The sequence below is a fragment of the Dermacentor albipictus genome, chromosome 1, assembly GCF_038994185.2.
Source record: "Dermacentor albipictus isolate Rhodes 1998 colony chromosome 1, USDA_Dalb.pri_finalv2, whole genome shotgun sequence".
Classification (NCBI taxonomy): domain Eukaryota; kingdom Metazoa; phylum Arthropoda; class Arachnida; order Ixodida; family Ixodidae; genus Dermacentor; species Dermacentor albipictus.
Genome location: NC_091821.1, coordinates 143,425,240 through 143,443,905, shown reverse-complemented (window position 1 = coordinate 143,443,905; position 18,666 = coordinate 143,425,240). Strand labels below are relative to the sequence as shown.

Genomic DNA, 18,666 nt, shown 5'->3' with positions numbered 1-18,666 from the left:
AAATAAATAAATAAATAAATAGCTCTTGTGTGAATTCTCCTCAGTAAAAGAGGATGTAAACAGCTGTGTAACCTACACTACTCCGTCAACGCGATGAGTAAAGGCACTCTGCGTATAGACATGAATGGCCCTATGGCCAATCATAATCTAGATTCAGGGCTCCTGTAAATTCCGTCGTTTCGGCGCAGTAGGCGATGTTTGGTTCCCCACCGACTAGAGTAGTGTGGCCAGTCGGTTCAAGCATCGCGTAAGTGGTCTCTGCTGATCGCGATGTTTACGCGGCACATCTGTGAATATGTAAAAAGCCTGGTTCGACGTTGTACGACAGACTTTGGCGGTATGAATATTCATCAGCGAGCATCCCAGCATTGTGGAAGGGTAATCCTTCAAGGCTCGCGCAGGTGCTCATTACGGGCAAGTTGAAATAGTCAGTCCCGTAAAGTGCGAGTTACGTCGAAGCAAAAACGTAACTTCATTATGCAAACAGACTCCAATAACATTTAAATACCAATTAAGCGGATAATTTTGTTTTTTTTTATTACACAGAAAACAAAACAATGCGGTGACTCTTGCTGCCATAACAGGGGTCAAGTACTTCAAGTGAGCGAGAAACAACTCGGCGTGGCATGCAAAAAATATCCTGTGGTACTGGTATCGATATAGTTTTACAGTGAAGCTGTTGGCCTCTCGGTGGTCGGCATTTTTCGTGTCCGTCTGTGAACAAAAAATATCATTGTCAGCGATGGCTCCTACCCCCCTAAGCAAGCAATAATGCAATGGCTCGTTCCCTTCGTAAAGCACAGGCCATGAGCACACAGCAAAGTAAAAAGAACAGTGCATGCATTTATTGGAGTCACGCATACAATGTACAGAAGTGTACGTTTCAATAAAAAACAAGCTCGAAACAAGTATACGAACCATCATTAATGCATAGCATAGCTCCCCCAACAGTTGTAGTGGTGGTTTTTCAACAGCTTCGCTGGATATCTAGTTTTGCAGGGCCTGGATGGCGAGTCAGTTTTTCTTAAGGAGAGTTCCGCATTGGGTTCTGAACAGCGGGATACAGTAGTTCCTCTGTTTACATTGGAATCGAGATTAAGCGAGATTTCGGTCAAGTAAAACAGTGCCTAGTATGTCAGTTGGTCACGTGATTCCTATACGAGTACACACTCAGGATAATGGCTTTTTTTTTTCCTTTTTAGCTTTGGTTAAACGAAACTACTGAAAACTCCTGTGCGGTCGCTACGAGATCCAAATTTACCTTATCGCATGGAAATCCGAAACCAACGAAGTGCTAGTTTTCATGCCATACACCATGTTAAAAGAATAGGAAAAAAACACCCAGGCATCATAAAAATTGGACAACGCCGCATTGCAGACGCTATAGCATAACCTCAAAAATATTTTGATATGAACTAATGTGCGCGTACATTCTTTTGTGCAGAATCACCTTAAAAATGCGACAAAGAGCTCCTCATATTGTTAACTCGTGTCAAGTTAACAGAGCTTCCTACAATTACAACAGTCAATACATCCATAATGCTAGTCGTTCCACATAAAGAAAAATTTTTTTGAAAAAAAAAGAAGCTTCTGTATTTACATTTAGAACTCCGCTCAAGCAAAAAAAATAATTTGTAGGGTCTGTAATTCAGCAATTATGCTTTTATTGTGAGCGTTCGCACAAGTTGTAGGCGTGCAGTGAGCGACGCTTGCAGTGACGAAAATCGATTTTATCTCGTTGGGCTCAGCCTCTCAAACTGCGCAGCTGATTTTATTATAACACCGTCACATTGGAGTGTTCCGGATTAATTTTTGCTACCCGAGGTTCTCTATCATGAACTTAAAATGCGGTACACGAGCAGCTTTTCCTTCTATCCCCGTCGAAATGGGCACGCTGCGGCCGAGGTTCAAGCTCTCAGTGGCCACGGGACGTTCAGAACGACTCAGCGAGCCTGAAAAGAGAAATATCTTCGACGCAGCAACTGCTTCATCACCCACAACTTTGACATTGATGTACTAGAGAGCCAGAGAGCTCCTATCGATCAATCCTAGCGAGCCGCAGGGTATAGTGTAGCGCTGACTGATCGACCCACCCACCGCCAAAAAGCCCTAAGCGAGATAAAGTTTATACTACTACGCAAGCACACTAAATTTATAAAATGACGTACAGGAACTTTACATTTTAAGGTCATTTCAAATGCCATGCTGCTGACAATTAGGATAGCTCGTTGCTTGGCTGTTGCCTTTAGGATGACTGAAACAAGATCAATCTGGTTTACACAGCTTATCGCAACTTATCACACTCGCCACAAAGTAACGTTAACATGAGAGAGAGAAACGAAGCGGGAAAGGTAGGGAGAAGCGAAAAGGAACATAGTACATCAAGGCTCTGTCAATCAAGTATTTTCGAAAAATTTTGCCACCGCCTGCTAGAAAAAAAATATATAATGCTTTGTGCAAACAGAAGCAAGCATAAGGTTTTATGAAGCTATACGTACAAACTTAATAAATCATGTCTACTTAATATAGGGGAGTCAGAATGTGCGGAAGTCTGTGCATACATTTCATATACCACAACATGCAGTACTATATCATACCGAGAGGATGTTGCGTATATTGCCAACAAGATGACGTAACGATATTATTTATCTAAGCAAACATTTATTTCTTTAATATCGGATGATTTATAATTATCTGCTAAATATAATTTCAAATATTTACTTTTTTCCCAATTTTTCACTTTCCATTATTACATTATTCGACGGGCAATCCCCTAGGTAACCATTGTACAACCACTGGCTTTTTCGCCATTCGCCCGTAGTGGGGAAAGTGAAGGCACACAGTTATTTGAGCAACAAGCAGGGAAAGTAAAAGGAAAATTATTCGACGATAATGATACTCCACTAATGCAAAATGTGAGCGCAGCTCTATACGTGTGTTCCTTTCGCCATATATTGGCTGGCGCGGACAATGTCTCGTGCGGCACGTTGCAAACGGAGCGCAGTGCGTCGCGACTGCCTCGCTAATCGGGGGTTCGCGAGAGGCAGCGCGCGGTTGACGCGTGGGCACGATTCACAGCAGTCGGCGCATTAACAGCAGCCGATTAACAGCCGCCGCCGCTCACGAAGCGCTTTGTTTCCATATGTGGTATCAGTGAACGCGCTCGCTGCATGCCATCGGTGAACAGACGACGAACCCGCCGTGGTTGCTCAGTGGCTATGGTGTTAGGCTGCTGAGCACGAGGTCGCGGGATCGAATCCCGGCCACAGCGGCCGCATTTCGATGGGGGCGAAATACAAAAGCACCCGTGTACTTAGATTTAGGTGCACGTTAAAGAACCCCAGGTGGTCGAAATTTCCGGAGTCCTCCACTACGGCGTGCCTCATAATGAGAAAGTGGTTCTGGCACGTAAAGCCCCATAATTTTTTTTTAATAGACGACGGCGCGCTGTTCTGGCGCCATCTCGCAGCGGTAGTCGCTGCAGAGCCCGTCTTGCGCGACACTACGGTTTTCTTGTCACGCTTTCGCCATACCCTCCTATGGTCGCTTAATGGTTATGGTGCTCGGCTGCTAAGCACGAAGTCGCGCGATCGAAACACAGCCACGGCAGCCGTATTTCGATGGCGGCGAAATGTGAAAAAACCCGTGTAGATTTAGGTGCACGTTAAAGAACCCCAGGTGGTCCAAATTTCTGGAGTCCCCCACTACGGCGTGCCTCTTAATCAGATAGTGGTTTTGGCACCTAAAACCCCATTATTTATTTTTAATACCCTCTTCCTCCGCTTCCCTCCTTGCGCGCTCCCTCCGGTATCGCCGTCTTTCTTCCACCGCTGCGCTCCGCATTCATTCTTCATCCTTCGCCATTCTCGTTTGCTCCGTTACGCCGAGGGATGATGCCGAGGGACGCCGACACTAAACGCATGAACGGGCGCCAAAGATCTGCGCACTACTAAAAGGTCATCAGCGATGAGGCAGAATATTGGCATCGCAGTAAATGAGTTTGAAGCCGAAGGAGTCGTGGAAGTCTGATGGCATTTCTTTTTTTTTTCTGTGAGCTTCTAACAGAGTGTCTGGTTACAGTGAATATTCCCACATTTGGTTCTGTGGCCAAATACTGGGACACCGCGAGTCTTTAGTCTAAATGTGTGTGCGGGCATCTCGCAGACTTCTTGTTGCCAAGTTAGGCTAGCCACTTGACTTGTCGTCATACGGCAGAGTACGCGTAGTTGAGACGTCAATGCGGTATCGAGTCGATGCTACCCTATGGTTTTCTGGCAGCATAAATGTTGATCGTACATTAGATACCCTTCTGAACCGTTTATGACAGGAAGTGACCTATAAGCCTAGCTTTTTCATCGAACAAGAAAGAAGACAAGCTCCAACTGCACCTGCTGTGTCACCCCAGACACTTCTGTGAAGCACTTGCTCATATATTGCCTACAATATGATCAGCAGGGAGTCCATTTTTGTACTGTTGAGCTACTTGGGCAGACGTGAATTTTTAATTACGAATAGCCATCTGTATAAACGTGAGCTCGATTGGAGTATTAATCATGCAGTAGATGTAAAGCGGCTTGATTCAGGGCACAAGTTGGCAAGCCGGATTTCTTTCCAACTCCTGCAATGGAAAGCCGCACTTGTGGCTGCCGGAGACGCCACCAGCTCTACTGGTGCTGTAGTCTTTCTGTCGATGTCAATCTGCAAGAAGTTCAAGATCAGCCATGTCAACATCGACAGGATCCAAACTTTCCGCTCTTCGTAGAGCATTGCTATATGTGCAGTAACAACCGCCAAATCATCTCTGTGCTTCAACCCACGTGAACGATTGGTAGCAGAGGTACGATTACTCTACCATCAAGTGGGGGACGGAGGCCACGACATTGTATTTTAGTAGCTATCCGGGCAATGCAAAATTACTGGCAATGAAAGTGCCGACAAAGCTGCCCGTGAGGCCCATGATGTGTGTGAAAGCACCCCGATACCATTGTCGAGAATGGATGCAGCGCGGCACCTCAGCGGTCTTGCCCATGTTATTACTGTAAGGAAATGAAACACACCGGAGCTCACCAACCAGCGCCTATATGTCATTGACCGGCATATGACATGACAATGCCTGCCAAAGCACCCCAGCCCATTCTTATTCTTTTGATTATTTCAGTCTCATGATCCGGATCCGTAGTCACTACCTGCCCTAAGTAGATGTATTCCCTTACCACTTCCAATGCCTCGCTACCTATCGTAAACTGCTGTTGTCTTCCGAGAGTGTTAAACATTACTTTAGTTTTCTGCAGATTAATTTTTAGACCCACTCTTCTGCTTTGCCTCTCCAGGTCAGTGAGCTTGCATTGCAATTGGTCCCCTGAGTTACTAAGCAAGTCAATGTCATTAGCGAATCGCAAGTTACTAAGGTATTCTCCATTAACTCTTATCCCCAATTCTTCCCAATCCAGGTCTCTGAATACCACCTGTAAGCACGCTGTGAATAGCATTGGAGAGATTGTATCTCCCTGCCTGACGCCTTTCTTTATTGAGATTTTGTTGCTTTCTTTATGAAGGACTACGGTGGCTGTGGAACCGCTATAGATATCTGTGAGTATTTTTACATACGGCTCGTCTACACCCTGATTTCGTAATGTATCCATGACTGAAGAGGTTTCGACTGAATCAAACGCTTTCTCATAATCAATGAAATATATATATAAGGGTTGGTTATATTCCGCACATTTCTTTATCATCTGATTGATAGTGTGAATATAGTCTATTGTTGAGCAGCCTTTACGGAATGCTGCCTGGTCCTTTGGTTGACAGAAGTCTAAGGTGCAAATGCCAACCTTGTCAAAACTATCTGTCCCTGGCCGCCTTCATAGTCGTCTGCACGCGTGCGGTTCAGAACCACGTTCTTAGAACCATTTATAATGTTTTTGGCATTTTTTTTCTCTCTTCTGAGAGACAGTGGAATGGCACTCGCTTCTGAGCCTAATAAATAATATCGTCCTACCTATCGCGGATAACTTAAATGATTTTTTAAGCATGAATTATTTTCTGGGCTGATCTTATGCGTCTTAAAGCGACCTCGCTGCCTACAGGGTTATCAGACCGAGCTATCTCGGATGCTCGGTTGATATATAGTCAAAAGTTCAAGTCCTTTTTCTTTTCATTATAGCTTTGTGTAGCAAGTGTTGCATTTGTAACTACGTGACATAGAACATCGCGCTTCTAATATGAAGGCCGTAAGTTCTCCTCCAGACACTATATCTGCAAGCTTGGAGTGGCGCCTGACACCGTCGAAAAAAAAAAAAAAGAATGCCGACAGCAAGTGCGGCTATACTAGTCCAGGTGTAACCAAATTAGGACGGCCCACTAAGTTTCCACAAGGACACTCCCTGACCAGAACAGGAATTGGGCTCCAATGTGCAGTTTTCGCCCCCTACCTCCCTTATGACGGCTAAAATTAACCCATGGCCCTCAGTCCCCTGCGGCTGCGGAGCACCGGACCAAAGTGGGGTTTATTGCACCTGGACTAGTACAGCCCCACTTGCTCTCGACATTTTTTTTTACTGGTGTCAGGCGCCACTCCAAGCTTGGAGATGTAGTGTCTGGAAGATAACTTACGACCTTCAGATTAGAAGCCAGATGTTCAATTTCTGCTCCACGCCACCGCCTGTCACATAGTCACAAATGGAACACAGGTACGGAAGCGCCGCGTCCCAGGTCAGACCTGCTACCCGGCAGAGGTTTCTAAGAATCTCTGGACCCGGACAGGCGGCTGTTAAACTGAACCTGGCAACGTTCAACACACGAGCCCCGTCGAGTGAAGTCAGCTTAGCGGGTCTCTTTGAGGAATTATCAGGTACTGTCTGGGATAGTATTGGCCTTAGCGAGGTTAGAACTGGGGAGGCTTATACACTGCTGACTAACGGCCGCGTCCTCTGCTACAGAGGACTTCCAGATAAGAGACAACACGGGGTAGGATTGTTAATCCATAAGGCACAGAGGGCAACATCGACGAATTCTACAGCATTAATGAGAGGGTAGCAGTAGTCGTAATAAAACTGAACAGGAGGTATAGGATAAAGGTAGGACAAGCCTACTTTCCGACCTCCAGTCACGATGATGAAGAAATAGACCAGTTTTATGAAGATGTTCAATTAGCGATGAAAAAAGTGCAAACTCAGTATACTGTAGTCATGGTCCACTTCAATGCAAAAGTGGGGGAAAAGCAGGCAGGTGAGTAAGCAATTCGCAACTATGGTATCGATTCTAGCAGCACTAGAGGAAAGACGCTAGCAGGATTTGCGGCAAGGATTAGACTCTGAATAATGAATACCTTCTCCAGGAAGCCTAGCAATAGAAAGTGGACCTCGAAAAGCCCTAATGCAGAAACAAGGAATGAAATAGATATCACACTCTCTGCCGACCTCAGCATTAAGCACGATGTAGAAGCATTAGGAGAGGGGGGGGGGGTAAAGTGCAGTGCTCATAGGTTAGTGAGGACTATAGTTTCCCACAATATGAAGAATGAAATAGTAAAATTAGTCAAGAAGAAACAGGCCAACCTAGACGCAGTTAACGTGAAAGCAGGCCAATTAAAGCGCAGCAATTAAGACCAATTAAGGCAAACAAATATGCAGATTTAGAACAGAAAGATGGAGGTGACACAGAATTATTGAATGGAACCGCATCTAGGCTGGCTTTGGATGCAGCGATTCAAGTGGGAGGTAAGTCACCAAGCCAACCAGCAGGCAAGCTCTCCCAAGAAAGAACCTAATAAAGTAGCGACAAAGCATGAAAGTGTCCAACTCAAGAGATCAGATGGAATTGGCGGAGCTGTTGCAACTCATCAATAATAATAAAGTAAGGGATATTCAAAATTTCAACGTGAGAAAGGCTGAGGAAGCTGCAAAATATGGATGCAGCATGAAATCAGTGAGAAGCAAACTTGGCGCAAGGCAAGCCAAAATGTATTTCCTGCAAGAGAAGCAGGGTAATATCATCATCAATTTAGAAGATATAGTAAAAGGAGCGGAAGAATTCTATACTCAACTGTACAATACCCAGAGGAGTCAGGATACCTCCATTAGAAACAGAAACTCCTCCTGTAACTAGCAATGGGGTCTGAAGGGCCTTGCAAGAGATGAATCCAGGAAGAGCGGCAGGAGAAGATGGAATAAGATGGGGATATGCTTGAAAGACTATCGGCCCTTTATGCGCAATGCGTCGCGACTTGAAGTGTTCCAGAGAACTGGAAGAATGCCAACATTATACTAATACACAAAAAGGGAGACATTATAGAATTGAAAAAAAAAATGTAGGGCCATCAGCTTACTTTCGGCATTATATTCACCAAGATAATTTCCAATAGAATAAGGGCAATCCTTGACTTCAATTAACCAAGAGAACAGACTGGCTTCAGGCAGGGGTACTCTATAACGGATGTCATCAATTAGATAATCGAGAAATCTGCAGAGTACAATCAACTTCTGTATATGGCATTCATAGATTATGAAAAAGCATTTGATTCAGTCGGGATACCAGCAGTCATAGAGGAATTACGCAATCAAGCAGTACAGGAGGCATACGTGAATATCTCGGGAAATATCTACAAAGATTCCACAGCTACCTTGGTTCTCCACAAGTAAATTAGAAAGATACTTATAAAGAGAGGGGTCAGGGCAAGGGGACACTATCTCTCCAATGCTATTCACTGCGTGCTTGGAAGAAGTATTTAAGCTGTTAAACTAGGAAGGCTTAGTAGTAAGGATCAACGGAAAATATGTCGGCAACCTTTGGTTTGCTGATGACATTGTTCTGTTCAGCAGTACTGCGGATGAACTACAACAAATGATTGAGGACCTTAACAGAGAAAGTGTAAAAGTGGGGTTGAAGATTAATACGCAGAAGACACAGATAATGATCAATAGTCTGGCAAGGGAACAAGAGTTCAGGATCGCCAGTCAGCCTCAAGAGTCAGTGAAGGAGTACGTTTATATAGGTCAAATACTTATAGGGGACCCTGATCATAAGAAGAAAATTTACAGAAGAATAAAAATTGGTTGGAGCGCATACGGCAGACATTGTCAGATCCTGACTAGAAGCGTACCAGTATCATTTAAAAGAAAGTTGCACAGTCATTGCATTCAACCGGGGTGAACACATGAGTCAGAAACTTGGAGGTTGACACAGAAGCTCGAGGACAAGTTAAGGACCGCGCAAAGAGCGATGGAGTGAAGAATGTTAGGCGTAACGTTAAGAGAGAGGAATAGAGCGTCGTGGATCAGACAGCAAACTGGGATAGCCGATATTCTACTTGACGACAAGAGAAAAATGCGGCGGATGAATAACTGGTGGATCATTATAGTTACAGAATGTGTGCCAAGAGAAGGGGAGCGCAGTCGAGGGAGGCAGAAAACTTGGTGTGTTATGAAATTAAGAAATTAACAGCCGCAAGTTGGAATCAGCTGGCGCTGGACAGAGGTAATTAGAGATGGCAACGAGAGGCCTTCGTCCTGCAGTGTACATAAAAATAGGCTGATGATGAATCACGGCTCTTACATATAGTAGACTCCTGTCGCCAAACTGCGGCACCCAGCCGCACGAAGCACAATGAAAGGGCAAGTGCGAATCTGTTTCATTTTTCATCGATAGGCTGTTCTCTCTTTCCGCTTAGTTATCCTTGCGCTAGTATTCCTTTGCAAGCATGAACCAACTTGCTCAACATCGCACTTTGCTGAATTACATCCTAAATAACGTTAGGACCAAAACAAGAACCGTCTTCAAGCGCACCATGTGTCGTATGTTGCTGCGACAGGCCACCACGTTTCATTACAATTTCTTGTCACAAAAGTGGTTAGGATAACATGCCACAAGGCATGGCATGGCCAGTGAGATAAATGGTCGTTAGTCAAATATGGCAAACGTCTAGCGCTAATGCTGCCTTTCCGAGCATAGCGAGGGCTATTCGCTGCAGAAAGTTATTGCAATTCACACTGGACTAACTATGAAAACGCGACTTTTTGCCAGTGAGGAACCCAGAGAGAAATAACAGTTATTCGTCCCAAAGGAACTAAGGCCTCTGTCCGAGCCTCTCGGTAGGAGGCATGAGCCTCCAGAGTTTCTGAAAAAATGGCGTCTGTTGTGCGAGTGGCTGTTTATTATTTCCTATAGGACATACCACGAAATAGCTGTTAATGCCATATCCTTGTTACATGAGCAGAACGGTGCGCTCCAGTACAGCCTCGATTAAGAGCAGTATCTGCTGCTTCCACATAATGATGCAAGGTTTACGCAGAGTGCGCGTCGATTCTATCGCGGCCCAAGCGGTGACAAGAACGATTGTGGAAGGGGGGGGGGGCAGTGCGGGCGCCGCGCGCTCCAGCGTTACGAGCAGTCGGCGAGTGGTGCAGTGGACCGTGGCGTTCTCAGCAGCGGGGTGTGCGACGCTTGTCTGGGCGCAGTGAAGTGAAAACGACTTGAGCGGCTGTTCTAGTTTTCAGCATTCTTATATGCGCATTTTTTTTAGCCCTCGCATTACACATTGTGACATTGCTAAATCGCTGATTCGTGTTGCATACTTAAACAGCATGCTGTCTGTATGGCGCGGGCCGAGGTATAGGTATCAGTTTATTTTTATTTAGCCCCAAGATACTGGATGTACTGCAGGACTGGTGGACGCGATGCAGTTGATATAATGTTTAGGTCGCAGAAGTAAACTGAATTTTCTGAATGAAAGCAACGGCATCTTTTTTATTTTGTTGTAATAGTAAAAACGCCTTTATTTGCGTAAATGAAAAAGTATTCCGTTATACTACATCGAGTTGCAAATTTCAACGCATGGCTGTGCTAACTAGCGCAAGTTTTGACGTAAGAGGCCAAAAGTATACGTTAATAAGTTTTGACGAACGAGGTCAAAACTTAGCCTTAGAACACCTTTTTCTAAAATCCGCTAGTACCGTGGCATCATGGGAAAGATAGCGGTCTAACAACACGTTGATGTGGGGCCCTTTTTCTTGTTCTTTGGCCAGACATATTGCGAATTCTGAAAAACAACCTAATGACGTCAGAGTTGTGGTGCAAAGCTAAATCCCAAACCACCTCGAGTCAACGGCCTTCGACACTTAAAGCCATATTGAATCACATGTGCTTACTTTTGTTAGTTCCATTTAGGCGTCTCATTTTTTATGCAAGTATTTCAAGCGGCGTAAAATCCCCATGCAATTTGGTGCGAGGGAATTTGACGGCTCGCTTGCTTTCGGACACTCCAAAGAAATGCTTGAGCACTTCGTGTTAAAGTGTTAAACTTTCCGCAGATGGCGTGAAGTGCTTCCGAGCAAGTTTCAAAGGGAACTAAATTGAAACAATAAATCAGCCTAGGTTGATTAAGAAGTGTTTGAAAACTGTCTTGTTGGTAATTTCGCAATGACAGGTTCGTTATTAGAAGAGAAAATGAAGGTCAAAGTTTCATTTTTTTTTATTTACGCTCCAAAACCCGCACGCCGGCACGTCAGTGTGACGTCACGGATGTCAAAGTAATTTATCTCATTTTGGCAGCGTTGGCTCAGTAAGAAATCCCGAAACTTGCCACATTCAGATATTTGGCTCCTTTAGAACACAATGTAGTCGATCTTTGCCGCTGAATAATTACCTAGACCCTAACAGATACCGTTAAAATCCATGAAGTCATGGTGGGGTGGGGCGTGAACTTTAAGGCGGCGTTGGCACCCGTCTTTCGTTTTTACCTCTTTTCTGGCCTACCAAGCATTTTTTCGCGCCAAGAGTGGTGCCTTTGGCCTTGTGGAAGGATGGTTTACTAATACAGAAGAAACTATTTTTCTCTTTAGTGCCCCTTTCAACAGCTACATCTTGCACGAACTGTGCTTAATGATATCTTGTTTCCAAAAGGCCGGTCCTCAACTATGTATAAGGCTCGCACAATTAGTACTGGAATTATTGTCAACCACGAATCTAGGCTCTCATCTGTAACGCTGATTCTCTGCGTGTGACTGTGGGGTGTGCTTGTTTATTCCTCGCTATTTATTTCTTCCTTTTTCCCCTTCTTCTCTGTATCTCTTTTTCTTCCGCTGCAAGCTGGTGACCCTTTTAGAAGGCAACTGCTAGCCTACTTTTTCTGTTTGTGATGCTTGCATTATTTACGTGAATAATAATATTAAAAACGTACGCTATGCTCACCGCAAACTGTTTACACAGCACAACACTGGCCTCTATCTTGCCACACGCATAGGAGTTTGTTTTCTTGCAATTTCAACACAGACTCGATATTGAAACCATTTATTTTACTATTCGTGGCACAGAAACTTTCCAAAGTAGGGACAGTAGCATGCAGGGAATTGTTGAAAAGGTGCAAGTTCTTCGCTTGCGATTATGATGTTTTCCAGGTAACAGGCTTATCCGTAGTAACCGTGTCCACCGTATCCATAGCCACCATATCCGTAACCGCCGTAGCCGTGACCACCGTATCCATATCCACCGTATCCACCGTGCCCGTAGGCCGGAACACTTTTGCCGTGGGCACTCAAGTAGGGCGCAGCGGCGGGGAGGCTGCTCTTAGTTCCAGGCTCGTTGGTCTTGACGACGGCGCGGAACCCGAGCTTGTCGGCCACGTAGTGCACCTGCCGGTGGCGGCCGTCGATGTCGCCGAGGTAGTAGGAACCGTGCACGGGGCCGTACGCGGCTCCAGCTTCGTGGCGGCCGTTGACGGCGCCGTAGCCGTTGACGATGTCGTAGCCGAACCGGTAGTGTCCGTAGTCCTGGTGGGAAAGATTTTAAAGGCAAATATGCGCCAAGAATACAAAGACGAAAGTCTTCTCATTGGACATGATTCTTAAAAATAATACTTGCGCAAGATACGCGCATAGAACAAGGACGAAACAAAGAAAGTGCCAGGCGCTCCTGCTCCACCCAGCGTCTGTTTTGTGTTAGTACTTAATATTTTCGAGAGAGTGGACGAGAAGCTGAAAAAAAGCTGACGACTGTTCACGACAACTCACTGCGAAGCCAGACGCTAACGTCAACGAAATAAATGCCGAATACACGAAGCTTAAGGGCTTCCAGCCTATAAAACAGCCTCTGAAACTAAATTAACCAGTGCCCGAACAGCTAGCCTTACTGCCTATGCTTGCCAAAAAGCCTTATGCACAGGCTTTCAAGTGCAACAGACTGTAAGATTCTTTTCTTTTTGTTTAACTTTTCTAAATAAGCAGGGGCCCTATAATGTAAAACTATTCCATTATGTTTTTATTCCAATCTCCTGATGTGAAATTTGCGTAACTGCCGACGCAAGCATCGGGCGGTCACCCGCAGGGTTGTTTTAACAGACTAATCAAACGCTCTCCTCGTTCATAGGAGGTCACTTTTGTTTGCTTGAAAAACGAATAACATTGCCTAACATCGCCATTAGCCCTCGGCTATTGGACAAACGTTTTCGGACTGCACCCGCTTCACCTGCCTGTCACGCGACGTCACAAAACCGCAAAAACTCACCGCGTCAAAGTGACGTGTACGCGTTAAAGATGCATTAATGAATAAATGGAAAATAAGACATCCACCTGTTCGTAGCAATTGCTACAAAGGAAACCCATGCGTGTTCCTCGAAAGAAAAGCCTCATAGTTGAAAAAAAATTCGTCCTGGTCCGGGACTCGAACCCGTGACCACCGCCTTTCCGGGACAGCCGCTCTACCATCTGAGCTAACCAGGCGGCTAGCAGATGGCAGGGCGAAGTCGAATTTGTCGACAACACGGAGCAAAGGCAAGAGTTACTTCTCTCCACCTTGCGGGTTTCCGCAGAACTACTTCGTCAAGAAGCATTAATATGCCAAACAAAACTGAACTTTCTTTTGAATAGCCGCAGGCTGCCCCGATCCGAAAAGAATAAAAGATGGCTGCTGCTAATCACTCAAGCACTCGTTTCTCGTACCTGCCGAATAGCATGGGTTTATTTGTGTATAATAAGACAGTTTGCGTGGCCGTGTAAAGTTTTCGAGCACTTTCGGCATGTTTACGACCTCGTTCTGCAAACTCTTCTTTGCTGAGCATTGTTTTAGCGTCATTCTTAAGCTTCTGTTGCATGCCGCCGTAATTTTCGACCAGCCACTGCAATCTAAGTAAGGGAAAGCGGACCAATCGAGGACGCCGGCACCACCCTTTTCGCCGGTTAACAATTTTCAGTGCAGTGGCTCAGCCCCATCGAATCCCTCTGCACTTGAGCGTGCTCCTCGCCTCTTGTCAGCCAATTAGATGAGACAAGCCGCTCATTGTAGGCAATGTTATTCGTTTTTCAAGCAAATAAAAGTTACCTCCTATGAATGAGGAGAGCCTTTGATTGATTTCTTCAGACAACCCTGCGGGTGACCGCCCGATGCTTGCGTCGGCGGTTACGCAAATTTGACGTCAGGATATTGGGCTGAAAAGATATTGGAATAGTTTTACGTTATAGGGCCCGTGGTTTGCGTATGCCAGAAACAGGAATTTTTACTAATATGGAAGTGAAGCCTAAATGTGTACAGATGTACCGCACAGGAAATGTGCCTTCAGGTCGACAACTATCACGCACTATCAAATATCACGCAAATATCAGAAACGAGGTAAGTGCCAATAAGACGTTTATGTGAGTAAAAATTTAGACTCATCTACTGTAACATGACGCGCTTTCGCGGTCGCAGCACTTACATCTTGTTTTCTGTATGTTCTGCTCGATCCGCCATGGTGTCCTCCAGCGTAGCCCCCAAAAGCGACGGCTGTGACGCCTAGGAAGACGACTACCTGGAAGCCCCAAAAATAAGCACCACGACCATTGTTTGTCACTATACAAGCACAATCAGTTTCCGCTGGAGCGCGCAGGCAGACGCGCGTGTAGACTAGTAAAAGTGTTCACGAAACGAGGAGCGCCATGATCTACAGCACGGAAGACCCATAATTATAAGGCGGAAACTGCGCCTCCGTGCCGATGAGTGCTTCCGTTTTAACAAATAAACGCGAAGTCGGCCAAATATTGAATTCGCTCACTTGCGGTGATTCGGAGAGCACACGTCTATACAGAGTGTTTCGCTTAACTTGAGCCAAACTTTACAAATATGCAGATTCTACGTAGCTGGACAGAGCCAAGGAAATGTTGTTTGCCGTCGCTTGTAGATACTCAGTATGAGTCACAATTAATTAATCAAGTTTCCAATTATTTTACTTAGAAAAAAAATGTAAATGAGAAAATTGTAGGCCAACATGAGAAACTCCCGATACACCTTTCTCTTGCTCATTACGTGCTACATAAAAGTGTTTTGCCGAGCGTGAAAGATGCCTGCAAATACACGCGAAATGCCTCAAGCGGCCAGTCGCGCGGCAATTTTGCGTGTATTCGCGGCTTGTTTCACGCTCGGCAAAACACTATTATGTAGCACGTACTGAAGAACAGAGAGCTGCATCGGGAATTTTTCATGTTGCTCTACAATTTTCTCATTGAAACTTTTCATTTAGCTATAATAATTGAGAGGTTGATGAATTAATTAGGACTAATTGTGTAATCAGGCGGAATGCAAAAAATAATCTGAGTATCTCCAAGCGACGGCAAACAACATTACCTTGGTTTGGTCTAGCTACGTGGCATTTGCATATTTTTAATCTATGGCTCAAGATACGTGGAACACCCTGTATACGTATCTTCGACTCTGCGACGCAACGTCATTGCGTAAACGAACGAATTACGCGTGCAGGTCATGGCAGCTTGTATGGAAACCGAAATCACATAAAACGTTCAACGAGCAGCGTAGAGAAAGGATATTCACTGTGAGTAATGAGCGGTAATTTTGATCGCAATTCGTTTCTAGCCAACTTGTTGGCTAGAAATGCAAATGCAAAATGTTGCATTTGCCAGGCGAAAAAAGCTTGCTAGGCATTTTTTTTTCTTTTGCGTTCTCATCTGCATTCATCGCACCATGCCGCATTTCAAATTTTTGAAGGGGGTTGGTCATATTGCAAGTGTCCGCGCTTACTTAACATAAACCAGGGCAGCGCACGTGCAGCTTTGCTGACGAGAACTTCACGTCAAATGTTATAAGCTTTTACCGTTTAAACAGCGTTTGACTCCTGACCTATGACTGCAACTGGCGACCGTATGGACATTAGACTAGCGGTTACATTAAACTCACCTGGCGGGTACATGTTCTGGGTGTTTACAAAAATGGACTGGAAATTGAGCTTGACGTATATAGCAGATGGGATGGTTTAGAATAAAAGAGTAAACGATAAAAAGTTACCCTGACCCCAGATCAAGATTAATTAACAGCGCACCACTTTGGCTCTGTCGCCGATTAACTACTGATAATTAGGGAATAACCGCATAGACTATTCACACGTTCACGAGCATCACACAAAAACAACACTCATTAGCAAAACATGGTGTTCTCTGTGAAAATAAAGTAGCACAACTGAAAGAAGCACAGCAACCACAATGTACTGCTTGGAATCTATAACCACCGCTCCGTCCGTACCTTGTCCCTCCGACGAAAACGACAAAACATCTGAGCAGACAGGAGAGGGCGTTACCTTTGGCAAAATACTTAGGATCTTCTTTAGCGACCTGGTGCACATTAACATAAAGATATAGGAAGACGGTTAAATACCCCAAAAATATCACAAAAAGAGCTAGACATTGCGCTCACGACCATTCGTACAGTAATCCAAATCTCCGAGTATATCGAACTACAGCGCTTCAGAAGCGTGGTTACCTGACTGAGCATGTTTCCAACGTCTAGGAGCTCTTGCAACTGACTTCGAGCGGCTACGGACCGCCTGGTTTTATAAGTCTCGGCCAAACTCTCCCATATTGGCAGTCGTTGTTCGGCCTCCCAATAGAGTCTCCCTAGGCTGGCGGCTATTTCCCTGGAATGCTGCATTTCGTGTCTTAGGGCTCACACACACACGTTACAAGTGGCCATGCCGTACACGCCGCCATTCAGTTACCTGCTCTCCGAAGCCGGTTTCACTCGGTTGTTCGTTCGGCGTTGCTGCTTTGATTGGGTTCTGGTCTCGTGCATGACTTGCGCTGGAAGCGTGCGAGAAGAGAAAGAAAAAGCTCTTACCGGTGACCTTTTGGGCAAGGTTTTAGGTAACTATGAAGAGGCTTTGAGATCTCTGTGTCATGCCCTAATTCTCTACATTCCGCATTTGAACTTGATCTTTTCAAGGTAGTAACCCGTGTCTTCAATTTGATTGCACTTTTACACGAACCTTTTGGGCGCCGCTATGACGTTGGCTATAATCACAGGCAAAATTGTTTTCCAACCTCATATATAGAGTTCGAACTGGAAGCATACGTTACAACGTGTACGTAGTAGGGCGATATTTGTGTGGTTAGGAAGCAATCATTGGCGGCCACACACAAATCCACCAGCCTACTAAAGCCTGAAGCGCTGTGTTTATGTTCTGACTTGTCGATTTTGTGAAAATAAGATCTCTAACGTAGGGTTCCAGCCGCAGGATTCGCCGACCGCTTCTTTTGTCAGTGCTGTTTGTGATTGGCTGGATTTAAGTCGTCGTCATTCGCTATTATGAGCGACCGGCCATCGTTTTAGCGAATCTTTCTTGCGCGCTAAAGGCTTTGCAAATAACAACCTGATTGACTTCAAAGTGATGATGGACTACGCAAAACTGATGGACAAGTTACCTCACCATCGCAGAACGGTTCACTTTTGGGTCTGCCGGGGGGAATTCAATAAGGAAACCTCAAGGTGGGACACAGTAGCACCCGTCACGCCTACTTTTGAGCCCTGTGTGGTGCCTACATCAGACATCAACTACTTTACGAGAGTGCGATACTAAATCTTTCCCAACTAAATTTATGGCGATATGTTCTGAGCTAGATTGAATAATTTGCAACAAGCTTTTCTTAACCTGACCTGGTAGTACGACCCCCCTCCAAATATATCACCAAAAGTTGCGTTGTAGGGCACCTCCCTTTTTTTTAAAATGCGAATACCATTCTTATCATTGTACGGCCAGTTTTCTTTCCAGCTACCTAACTATTCAACGGAAATATGGGCCGATCCCGAAACTGATGTAGTCTAAAAATGTGGGCCGATCGCGAAGGTGGTGCAATCTAAATATGTGGACTGATCGCGAAGGTAGTGCCGTACAAAAACATGGGCCTAATCTCGTCCACAGCGCTTTTCAGTGAAAAGATAATAATAAAATTTATCCGGTGTTGGGCGGAATCGAACGCGCGCCACACCGGTTCTTGAAGCACAGCTGCCCCACGCAGGAGGGCGCGGCGCCACGAACGTCCTCAGGAGGGAGGTATTAATTCGGCGCGCACAGGTGCACCATGCGTCTCGGAGGCCACGCCCGGAATTCGCGGGAGCGCCGCTAGATGGCGCAGCGTGTCCAGGGGGCAGCGGGAGAGAGCAGCCAGGTGGCACTACGCGGCTATTAGATGACGTGTTTCGGCTATTCTCATACATGGGTAGTCATCGAAGATAAATTTGGCCAAAATATTCCTTTCTCTTTTTCTTCTAACAAAAAGCACTACTCCGTCTCATCAGGTGGCATATCTGGAGGCCATTACTCGCACAATAAATCGAAATTCTATAGGAAAAATCGGCGTCTATTTTTTTTCATTTAATTGCTTCATGAAGACAGAAAGCGCTATTCGCAGGATCACG

General features: G+C 45.2%; 1 protein-coding gene across 1 annotated transcript; it reads right to left on the bottom strand.

Annotated features, from left to right (window-relative positions):
* Positions 1-12,269: 12,269 nt before the first annotated feature.
* Positions 12,270-16,838, bottom strand: LOC135900110 (adult-specific rigid cuticular protein 15.7-like). The gene is made up of 3 exons (XM_065429556.1): positions 16,735-16,838; positions 14,684-14,776; positions 12,270-12,764 (listed from the first exon to the last, which is right to left on the bottom strand). The coding sequence occupies exons 1-3, from the start codon at positions 16,744-16,746 to the stop codon at positions 12,402-12,404; spliced, it is 468 nt and encodes a 155-aa protein (XP_065285628.1). The 5' UTR covers positions 16,747-16,838; the 3' UTR covers positions 12,270-12,401.
* Between the last annotated feature and the right edge of the window lie 1,828 nt (positions 16,839-18,666).